At 41.9% G+C, this 12,062-nt stretch overlaps 1 protein-coding gene across 6 annotated transcripts in view; it reads left to right on the forward strand.

The window, feature by feature from the left end:
- utrn (utrophin) overlaps positions 1-12,062 on the forward strand; it is a 158,065-nt gene that overhangs the window by 104,760 nt on the left and 41,243 nt on the right. For all 6 annotated transcript variants that reach the window (XM_070926097.1, XM_070926098.1, XM_070926100.1 and 3 more), the window contains 4 exons: positions 362-508; positions 3,290-3,368; positions 4,782-4,842; positions 11,153-11,214. In XM_070926097.1, coding sequence (XP_070782198.1) covers positions 362-508; positions 3,290-3,368; positions 4,782-4,842; positions 11,153-11,214 — 349 coding nt within the window. The remainder of the gene's footprint in view (positions 1-361; positions 509-3,289; positions 3,369-4,781; positions 4,843-11,152; positions 11,215-12,062) is intronic.

Genomic DNA, 12,062 nt, shown 5'->3' on the forward strand with positions numbered 1-12,062 from the left:
TCCCTTAATATCAATGTCATGTGTCTATTAATAGATTTTGTTACAACGGTAGAAACACTCCTCTCTGGTATGTGACACAAACAAATTACGTAGGCTTTCTGTTTATATTGACAGCCACAGGAGACACTTTAGATACAAACAAGATATAATAATAGTAAGAGATTATGAGGTCAACACTACAAACAAGAAAAAGAGAAACAGCAATTAAGGTGAAATAGAGGATAACAGACATTCTGTGCAACAGTTATTGTTTGTCAAAGCACAAACTTCATGATAGTAATTAGTTAGCCTGAGTTTATAATTATAATACAGTTACAATATAATTTTTTCACCCTGCAAAAACATAAAACCTTCTGTTCAGGCCTTCAGAGAGGAGATCGCCCCATTGCGTCAGGATGTACGAATCGTCAACGAGCTTTCTGCAGAGCTGACGCCATTGGACATCCAGCTGTCCTCCACCGCCTCCAGACAACTGGACCAGCTCAACATGAGATGGAAACTACTACAGGTAGTTTAAATCCTCCTGAATCGTCCGCAGATGTTCGAGCAGAGGTGGTTTTCCACACCTGCTTTTTCTTGCTTTCTCTTCTTCCCACAGCATTTTGTCCAAACGTGCCTACATTAATGCTGTCTTCAACATATCTTGATCCTCTTTCTTCCTGTTCCCTCATCCTCCTACTTGCCTGCCTGTGTGTTTTTATCTCTTCTGTCTGTCTTCGTCTCCCTCAGTTTCTCTCCCCGTGTGCAAGCTGATTTCACTTTGTGTCAGCCCAACACACAGGGGACTGAGAGTTGTCCCTCTACCTGTGTACCTGTTTTATTTGAACACAGCTCTGTTCTCACTGCAACGCTTTGTCACAACACATCAATGGACACTATTCTCACACAACACCAGTCACATTCTTGGCTCGCTACGCACTTGAATGACTTGGACTCTGATCCGCTGAGGGACTCGCTGAGTGTTTCTGAGAGCGGAGCGTGTCTCACCCCGAGAGGGAAAGTCGTGGAGAAGTCTCTTCACAAGTTATCAGAAGGAAAGAAACGAGAAGTGATGTTGGTTGTGACTTAGGACGTGAAATCCTCTATGTTAAGTTTTTGAATGAGCACAAGAGCATACCAGTGTACAACTCAGCGAGCGCTTGTTAGCTGTGCTGGTTCTTCAAGACACATTCTCCTTATCAAGGTCGATTGTCCTATTTCTTCATTTTTTTTTACCCTGTTGAGCTTTTAGACTATCGAGCTCTGTTTTTCTTTCAGTGCTTGACAATTTATCTCATCTTTTCTACATCCATATCTACGTATTTGTCCAGAGAAATGTGATCCTCCTTAATGACGGATCCTTGACCAAGCTGGCTGGCGATGCCTGCGGTGAGTTGTAGGAGGACAGAATACAGGTCATACCGCTCAGCTGTGACGGCATCAATTTGAGGACATCAGACAGCCACATATTTCAAAGACACAGTCATGGAAACTTATATTTTTGCAGACTTTTTCTCAAGAAGTTTTTCTTGTGTACAGCCACACGGGATCGTCACTGTGGATAAATGATTTGGGAATGTGGGCAGAAAAAAGCAGAAAGGGGAGTTATGTGTTGAGAAAAAAAATTTAATCTTGGAACCTAAAGTCATCCTTTTTTAATCGTGGCACTGCTGCAGAGGGAAACTGGGTAGTTGGGCTAATTTGTAGCCTTGTGTCACTTCCCATGTACTGTACAGACACCCACTAATAGTCTTTCTGCCTGGAGAATGACCATAACTCAAATACTGAGTCAGAGGAGGGCAGAGTTTCAGGGGACTGCACACTTTATCTCTCTGTTGTCCGCAATTTTTTATTTCTTTCAGCCTGCAGGAAGGCGACAGCTTCACTAATAAGCCCGGTCTGACTGTGTAGTTTGATGATTTGGTTTTCATATGCAGACGGCTCCCATCTCCCTCTCGGTGGGACAGTGACCATAATAGCCATTAGTGGCCTGGAAGAAACTGAGCTATTGGCCTTTCAATGCCCATTTCCAAGATCCCTGTGTGGACAGCTGTGATCTGGCTGCCACAGCGCCTGAGGTGTGTTTGTGTGAGTCTCAATATTACAGACTGCCAATACTGTCCTGCTAGTCGACCCGATGGAGCAAAACAACCCCCACAGCCGCGTCGGGCACAGGTGCACTGCCCGTGAGGTCAATACACAGCAAGGCGGGAGTGAATGTTTGTGTGATAACTTGAAGCTGTATGAAGCTTCACCTTCATATCTAGCGTGATCTAGCATTATTTATAAGCAAGCTATCCTTTTGTTTTTGGAATCAGTTTTGTAATAATAAAGGAAATATAAGAAATCTATGGTATCTTTGCACAGGATGGTTCACAGGAGTCTTGTCGTGGTTTTGATCATACTGAGGATATGATGTTTACACGAGACACCACATGATTCTGATATTATTCAGGTTTTTGATCTGTGTGTCGTTTTTGATTCCTCCATATCTCGCTCTGTCTTTTCTGTACCGCTTGAGCTACTTTAACAGCAGAGGATGAACCCGGTTTGGTTTCTTGCTGCTGTATTTTCCACTGTGCTGGATTCAGCTTCTCTATCTGATCATTAGTAATGGAAGACAGAAGCAGCAATACCATTTTTTTTCCCCCTGCATTCTCAATGTCAGACTTTCATTTGCAGTTCAGTGTGAAGGTAATGACGTCATGTATCATCATCGTCTTTTTGTGTCCACCAACAGATTTTGCTATTCCATTTATACCATATAGCTATATTTTTAGTTGTTGTATTAGATCATTGTGGTGATTAAGTTCTCTTGATTTGTCTGGTTTATCAAAAAAAAAGTTTGCTACAGTATGTGATAAAGGATATTATTCATATCACCCACTCCTAAATTATATAGCAAACACTGATCAGGAATCTGGATAAGGTGTTTGCATCCCACAGTATCCCAGTTTCTATCCCAATTTGGATTTCTCAAACTTGGATTGGGACAAATTCTCCTCAGCTGTATAATTTCTATACGATGCAATACATAAAGGTGAGCTGCTTTACAGTGGTCAGTGACATAGCATATATGTATATTAACTGTATACTCATTCAGGATATATTCATACCTCTAAAAGAAAAAAAGTTTCTTGAGCTCGGGGTCTTACAGCAAATCCACTTCCAACTTAATTGCACTGAAATTGAATTCATTCCAACCATGACGCCAACTCCAGCCACTGTAAAGCTCTGTTTTGTTGAGTGCAGCTTTCAGGCCCACGGCTGACTGTTTCCTCTCCCGTCTGTGTGTCTGGTCATCGTGCAGGTGGCGGTGGAGGACAGACTGAAGCTGCTTCAGGAAGCCCACCGAGACTTCGGCCCCTCCTCCCAACATTTCCTCTCCAGTGAGTACAGAGCCATTTACCTCTCCGAGGGAATTAGAACATTTTGGTGGGGGGGCTTGGTTTGTTTCCACTCAGTTACAGTGTTTCACAACCCCTAATTTTTTCTTGTCCCATCTTCCAATTTTCAGCCACACGCTTCACAGTCACATGCATGTGGGTGCGTGCGCATACTCACGCACACACAGTTTGCAGACGAGGCACTTTACTCTTGAATAATGCAAGGCTTAATTACAGCTCTCCACTGACTCCCTCTTCTTTCACCCTCTTTTGAGTGGTCATTAGCAGAGAGAGAGGAACAGAGAGAGTTAGAGACAAAGCTAGAGAGAAATAGACAAATGCAGGAGTGTGAACATTAAACAAAGCAGCCGGTCTCTCTCTCTCTCTCTCTCTCTCTCTCTCTCTCTCTCTCTCTCTCTCTCTCTCTCTCTCTCTCTCTCTCTCTCTGTTGTCATTTTCTATAATCATACAGCCATTAGCGTTCTTTCTGCTCCACCTGATTTGCTTTGCTGGCTGTCAGACACAGAGACAAAATGGACGGTGTGTGATTCAGAGCAGGTGGTAAGCTCGGCCGCCATGCTGTGTCACCAATAGACATGAATTTACCAAGTAAGCCCCACTGAGAGCTCAGCAACTGCACCAGACAAAACAGCACTTCACAGTCTCTTCTTTCATCTTTCTGGCACTATGACACTATCTACTCCATCACACATTCGCTCTCATTACACTAGTAGCTTAATATTCCCTCAGGGATCAATAAAGTACTGCGTCCTTATCTTGCCCTATCCATCTCGTATATCTCCCAATCTCGCTTAATCTCTTTCTCTTACTGTCTTTTCATCTCTCTATCTGAGAGTAGAGCTGTGTCAAGGAGGAGGGAAAGTGGGAGGGCGATAAATCGAGCAACATTTATGCTCCGTATTGCTCTTGAGAGCTTCTCGACTCTTATATTTGGCTGGCTTTAACACTGTATCAGTCATTCTCAAGATTTTCTTGGTCTGTCAGTATTTATTGTCGTCTTTCGTATCCACATTAACATAAACCTGGGCATGTGGCACAGTTTTTTTTCTGTTTTTTTATTTATTTTTCCTTTCATGCCCTATTGTCTCCCTCCTCCCCGTTTCTGCCGAGAAAACATTACCCATTTACTTTTTTTTCTCTCAATTTCATGCACAGTAAGAGCCTTCCTTACATAGCTAGACTATGTTATTATGGAAGTGTTAGATGTGAGAATTATTTCAAGTCAAGTCCCAAACACTAAATGGATTACTGTACTTCATGGTTAAATTGTGCAATGTTTATTAAGATGGTGTTTCGATTTTGACTGCTTATGTCTTTGTCTCTCTCTCTCTCTCTCTCTCTCTCTCTCTCTCTCTCTCTCGCTCTCTCTCTCTCTCTCTCTCTCTCTGTCTGCAGCTTCAGTACAGCTCCCCTGGCAACGTGCAGTTTCTCAGAATAAGGTTCCATATTACATCAAGTAAGTAGCGAGAAATTGCACTGATAGCCATCTTTGTGTCTGTATAAATTGTATGCATTTGTGTGTGCGTGTGTGTGTCAATGATTATTGTACACTGGTAGGCAGAGTAAAAATGCTGTTGCTTTAAAAAACATTTTCTTTGTTTTTTGGGTGTGTATCCCTCCCTTCTTCTTTATTAACAGTTTCCAATTTGTTTTTGTGTGAGCCCTTATTACAATGCATTGTCTATTTGTCGTCACAAGCTGCATGTCTGCGAGTTGTGAGCACTTGAAGTGAAGAGTAATTTTCCTGTCTTAGACTGTTTTATTTCAGAAAAGTCTGAAAAATGAACAAATAATGGAGTTTTGTTGCAGAGTTGTTACCCCAGTGCTCATTTTTCAACCCCTTGGATTAATTTTGTGACCACTGTGGGGGTCTTGATCCCCAGGTTGGGAACCACTGTCCTAGAACAGAGATTCAGTCCACTGCAGACCTGTAGGTTGTGCAAGTTTGTAAAGGTATCGGCGAAAGACTTAAGTCATTTTTGGGTCATGACCTATAGGTCATGCAGGTTAATGAAATCAGACCAAGCCAAAATATAAGTCGTATGGTCTTTGACAACTTTAACTGGAGTCTTTGGAAAGAAAATGGATCGGTATGTATATTTCCAAACTGCTATATCCTCCTAAAGGCAGACCCAAATGTGGGCAGTGTAGTGCAGTTGAATTTGTTTTTGATTTTGAGTGATCACAGTTGACATTTAAGTCTTCTCAACCTTTTCACATTAAAGCTCTGACCTGTAGTGACCTCTGGCATACAAACCCACGGATAATCACGTAGCTATTGTTCCATGTGTATTCTGTGCACGTAAATCATTTATTTCACTCCCAATTAGGAGCTTTATTCTGCGGATTTGCTCCTGCGTGTGTATATTAAAATTCAAGCTGTTTCACCTGCACATTTCTCATTCAGTCCAACATTAGCACCTCCTTTTGAATAGATGATCCCTGGCTGAATCCCAGGACAGCTTACCACACTGTTCTAATTGTGACGATAAGAACTTTAGTCTTTCTTCCCATTCTAATTATTTACTAAATCAGGCCAAACAGCAGGTTTATTGAAACAGGCAGAGTGGAGATCAGCTCCTCGACTGTTCAGGAAATGTCAGTTCTCAAAGTGTGACGGACCTCATTATCCATAAATCATGTAACCATATGTCAGTAAAGTGCTGACTAACCAAACCTGAATTCCCCTCATTTTTGGCTGGTGGAGAGAAAAATCTTTGGGTTGCAGTTTCAGCTTTCATTTATCAATCCTGCTTTCTTTGGTTTTCTCTCTGGTTTCTGTTGGGACATTGTCTCAGCCTTACTTTGTGATTTAGGATGATTAAATGGATGTAAGTTCTAGGGCTGCCCCCTAAAATCGCCTTGTGCCTGGAGTCGAAAATGTCACTGTCTCAGTAAAATTTTAAAACAGCCATTTAAAAAAAAAAAATCCCTTTGCGCCACTGTCCACAGAACAACCCTCAATAAAAGCTCCAGCTATGAAGATTTACAGGTCTAGTCTTGTCTTAGTGACAGTTGAAACTAAAAAAACTCCCCCAGTTAACTTGGGAGGAGGTCAAGATGAAACGTTTTCAGACGGACGATAAAGACAGAGATGGAGAAAAATATGATGTAGACAAAGACAGAGGGGGAGGGACACCTGTGCTGTGTCTGGGCATGCAGCTTGCCACTAGAGGGGGATCAGAGATGAAAGCCAGAGACAGGCAATGACTCGGAGGACAGGCTTATAACTTCAACAACAGCCTATGATCACAGATGTGCCCAGCCAATGAACCTGCATCCGCCCACTCACACAAACAAAACACATGTGCACAAGGGCATTCGCACAAAACAATACGCACAAATGCATTTAGACACACAAATAGAGATGCACATCCTCACGATGGCTAGGAAACGCTTACACACACCCAAAGAGCGTATGTGTATGAACTCCAACTGGAACCAAACTCGCTAACCAAACACACACACACAGACCATTGTCAGCATACACACCATATGTTCTGTGAATGCCTCCGTGTTGGTTGGACCAGGTTTTTCTTCTCCATGGTGGCTTTCACATTAACCCTTTATTGCCTTTCAGAAACAGAGAAAGAAGAATCACTCCTCTCTCAACTTTAACCTCAGTGTGTGGCTCTTCTTTCATGTTAAAATGAAGATAGCCTGCTGTACACCACCCTCTCTGATCCTCCCTCACACACAAATATACATGCAGACTGGCTCACACTCATACATACCCACTTAATTTGCAGCTTGAAAACTGAACTCTAAATCCATCTCCAGGACTAATCACAGGTCGCTTTCAGTGCCGTGACATCCTTGGGACACCCGCATCAGTCTTTGACACATTCATTTCCCCAAACCCCTCCTCGTCTCCTCTTCCATCTCCTCTTTTCTTTGAGCTGACAAAGGGCCCCTGATTAAAACTGCGCCTTGTCCACCCCCTGTAGTGAGGAGTTCAAGCGACATATTGGGATGGAAAATCAAATGGCTTCACACAAGTGCCGTGCCTGCCGCCTCATGTTGGCAACCTCACATGCTGTCCCATTTCACCCATTCTGGCACTTCTGGGGGGGCTCACATGCCTTGTAGGCTTTTTGAGAGGAAATATAGCGCGACTGCCTCTCTGCAAAGATTAGAGAAAGTCTCCTCTACTTTCCAAGGCTTTTCTGGATGTACTGTCTGTCTGTATTTTTGTCAGGAAACATTTGGTGGGTTTGGTTGTCCCTAACAGAACCTTTATATACATGAGTGGACTTAATGCATCCCCTTCTCAGGGTGTCTTTGTTATGTAGGCAAAATTGAGTTGAAAAAAGTTTTAAGAAGAATCCAAAGCTGCTCGAACTGTATTTCTAAAGCAGAATACTGATAGATTTGGTAGGGAGGGGGTTAATGTTTTAAGAGAGAAAAAAGGGGCTAGAGGAGGAGATGCGAAAGCCAGAAGAAGACAGAAGATGTCAGGTGGTGAATGCAGGCACTTATCACCTGTCACAGACACTTCGTGATAAGTCTGGCAGGCTGCTGTCACCGAGAAAAAAAGAAAGAGAAAGTTTCTGAAATCTTCCTCTTGCTCAGATATTTGACTAATTCTGTCTCTTTGGATATCCAGATACGCAAATCATCATTCATCAACACACTCATGATTATTCATGGCTCCCTCCCAGTGTGTGAAAGTGACAAACTCCCAGCAGCAAAGAGAAGTGTTGTGCAGAAGTGTTGGCTGGTCTGCAGCCAGCGGTTTGATGGGATACGTCCACACCTTGCCCCATGGTCGAGGATGGACCATCGGGGTTTGTTATGTATTTCTGATGTTTTCATGTCCTTTTGTTGGAAAGACAGACATTTTCACTAGTAGTGGGGAATTCTGGAGCAGCAGAGAAGAATAATTAGCAAAACCACTTTAACCTTCTGTTGGACTCTGTAGCCACAGGAAATGCCAAAGCTACACAGAAAAAGTCAAAGGAAACAGCAATTATTTTTGATAAGCTTAATTGTTATCGTGGTGATCTGTTAGTCTGAGAGGGTCGGATTGTGCGCTTCTGTTGGATGGTTTCAGCAGCCTACTTTGCTCGCTCGCTGAGACAGAAATCTCATGAGAACCTCTTTTAGAAGGTTATTTTCCCCCTCACAGTACCCTGGTGACTACATAAGTTTCATCCTTCCTCCGCCTGCTGCAGTGTCCCCTTCCGTGACCCCATTTGATTGGTTGATGCTTACTCTGAGATGTCATTTAATGATGTTTATGAAGGAAAATGTCACATGCATTGCACAAAACCCAAGCGGCTTCATCCCCAGACACTCTTGCTCACAGTTAGCCACCTCCTGAAAAATCAGGAAAACCGTCATTTCTGATTACAGGCCACTTTAAACCGCCATGCTTCCATTTGAATTGGCTTTGGATTTGCAGAAGACAAGAAGTAATTTCCTATTTGGGAAGTACATGCCATAGAAAAGTAGGAATGAGTGCTCATTGTCGCTTACCTTGTCAGATAGTGTATGGATAAAGAAGCGGTGTCCCGTCTACGCGTGAAATTAACAATTATTTTCTTTGTCGATTCATTTTTTGTTTAATTGTTTTGTCCACAAAATGTAAAAAACGTGTAAAATCCCTATGACAAGTTCCCAGAACCCAGAGCAGCTCTACACATGGTTTGTTTTGTTTGATCAGCAGTACAGGACTTCTGACTTATTCAATTACAATCATGTAAAACAGAAAAGCAGCAAATCATTACGTTTAAAAAGCTGCAAACATACAATGTAAATATGGCTTAAACCTAAAAGTAATCACTTAACTTGTTGTTGATTATTTTCTGTTGATTGACTAATCAAATAATTGTTTGTGTCCCTCAACTGAGGTTTTATAGGGTGCTCACGCAACCAACCTGTTTGGTTCAGTTCAAGGGAACTCAGTTTGTTTAGGCTCCTGGGTCTCAGTCTGCTTCCAAGCTATTTCTGGTGCAGTTCGTTTGTGGTGATGTATATACATTAATATGATATAAATCCTTGTGACTTCAAGCTTTCAGCACTTGGTTCGTGTGTAAAAAGCCAGTATGAACACAAACCAAATTACAAGTGTAAAAGCAACCTTAGGGTGGGAAGACCTCACACTGGGTTGAGGTTCACCGAGGATGTACTCCTGTATGAATCTCCAAGAAGCTTTCCATTCTCTGCCAGAATCTCTGTTTTTGTCCTCTGCTCTTTAGTATTCTCTGATGCCTCTCCTCTTGCCTATGAAGGTTTCCCGCTGTGTTATCTAAACTGTAGCAGCTTTGTAGTAAATGTGTCACCGGTTTGCTTTTTCTTTTCCTCCCTCCTACAGGACAACAAAAAGATTGCTTAGGCATTACAGAGGGAGTGTTTTGAAGGGAAAGCATTGAGGACAGTTGAACCTGACAACTCAGTTTTTCTTCATTATGGCATTCATGAGCTGTGGATATAAGCACAAGCTTCCTAATCTTTTTGTTGATGGAAATGCTGCCTGCCTTTTTGTTGTGTATGTGTGTGTACATAAATACGATACAGATTTTTTTGTGCATCCCATTATTGTGCTAGCTCTATCTCGTCTCCGATGTACCCTTCTACACTTCAATGACAAAAATGTTTAATGACAATAACTGAGAATTGTGGCTTTGATAGCCAGCGTTCGTCCTCCTAGTTGTGTGTTTGTGTGCAGCAAATATCATCAAACCTCCTGACTTGGATTCATTGAAACCCTTTCTCAGTTCAGGCAAGCTCTTTGTAGTCCGTCTAAATACAACATGAGCCTGTCCTTAGCACGGCAAGGTCCAGGCAGTAGCGTTGCCTGTGCAGGTGTGAAAGGGGTCACCAGTCTGTACGGCCATTGAATAGTGATGAACATCTGTGTACGTGGAGGGCTCCTGTCGTCCACTCTGCCACCTCAGTTCACTGTCAGCGCTCGATTTCACTTCCAGCCATCGCTGAAACAGCAGGGGAGACTCTGCATTCAAAAACAGACTTTTATTTCAAAAACCGTCTTCCAGAAATCTTCTCAGACATTGCACACAGATCTGAGTGTGGCTTCTGACAGTAAGGTGCCTTATATATACACACACACGCAAACACACAGCCAGCAGAGCTAAAATAGATGCACTGATTGGCAGCCGCAGCTTGAGAAGAGTCTTTGCTGTCCTGTTTGTGAAGGCAACCATGTTTGATCAGTTTTAGCTTGGGTCTTATTTTATTTATTTTGGTAGTGTTGGTTTTTTCCAGTAGGTTTGGTTTGTTCATGTCTTTTTTGTGTGTGTGTGTGTGTGTGTGTATATGTGTGTATTTGTGAGGCTTCTGTCTGAAGCAGAAATGTAAACAGGGAGTTAAGACTTGGTCCCCTTATATTTCTGTCCCATGGAGTATCCTGTGGCGATGATGTGGGATTCACAGCATATGTCTATTTGTGCGTGTGTTTGCTTGCTTATTCATTCAGAGGAGATTTTTTGGTTTCTCTGTGTGATTTATGATTTGTGAAAATATCTATATCCTCTGTCTCCAATTTGTGTGCAATATCAAAAGAGTTGGCAATAAAGCCATCGACAGTGTTTGCACGTGCCAAATTATGATAAAAATAGTGATGTTAGCTTGTGTGTGTGTTCCTTTGCCAGGCCTGTGCTATTTTGTGTGTATTTTTTTGTGAACCTTTGCTTTCTAAGTATTTTGTCTTTTGTAATAAGCCTTGAAAGTGTTTTTCAGCATCTGTATGTGTGTGTTCTGACGTCAGTAGTCTAATGGTTCTCCTCTGTTGTTGTGGTTTTCAGTCACCAGACACAGACGACCTGCTGGGACCATCCAAAGATGACAGAGCTCTACCAGTCACTAGGTAAGAAACACACACAATCACACAGTGTCTTCAAGCCTCAAAAAAATGAATTTAGAAAAATCAGTCAGTTAATCCATTTATCAGTTACCTCTGTTGATATCAGGTCATGCAGATAGCTTTGGTTAAATTTGCCCAGGTTTTAAGCTATTGCACATCTCTGAGATTTCTGCTTCCACCCCAAAATAATGGAGGTGAATCTCATTTGTGGTGCTCCAAGTATTCAAAAATGTAATTTAAAAAATTCCACAGCAACATTTCTATCCAGAAACATTGTTCCTGTCACTCTGGATAATCCACAGAATTCACTGTGAACTGTTTTATAGCATTTCTTAAGTTCCAAAGAAAACTTTTCACGGTGTTCTCTGTGCGTTATCTGTGAGCTGCTAATTCTGAAAAGAGATGTTTCTGTTGAATTTTTTAAATCTGTCAATGCTGTGAGCACCACAAACTAAATAAAGGTAAGTCATAATTAATTCATTCTGTAATTTTGTTGAACTGACCCTTTAATAAAATAAATAAAGCCTGTTTTATGGCAGTGTACTGGTCTTTTAAAGGACTTTAGGCCCGTTTCACAAAAGCGATTTGGTAACACCACATACATGTTTGTCACGTTTCACAAATTATTTGTTTTGATTCGTGAAGCGTGTCAAAATGAACACGAGAGGAAATGATCTCATGTTGCAAATTGCAGCTTGCGTGTTGATCTTTAGGAGGCTGTTTTCTGCTGAGGGATCAACAAAATCTTGTCGACCCATTTCTCTCTTATCCAGTTAGTTTACTCTTTAACTTGATGGAAATTGCACCCTGATCTTTTTTCTCTGTCTCTCCTGCTCCCTGTTAATATCCAT

The sequence above is a fragment of the Enoplosus armatus genome, chromosome 19 (assembly GCF_043641665.1).
Source record: "Enoplosus armatus isolate fEnoArm2 chromosome 19, fEnoArm2.hap1, whole genome shotgun sequence".
In the NCBI taxonomy this organism is placed as follows: Eukaryota; Metazoa; Chordata; class Actinopteri; order Centrarchiformes; family Enoplosidae; genus Enoplosus; species Enoplosus armatus.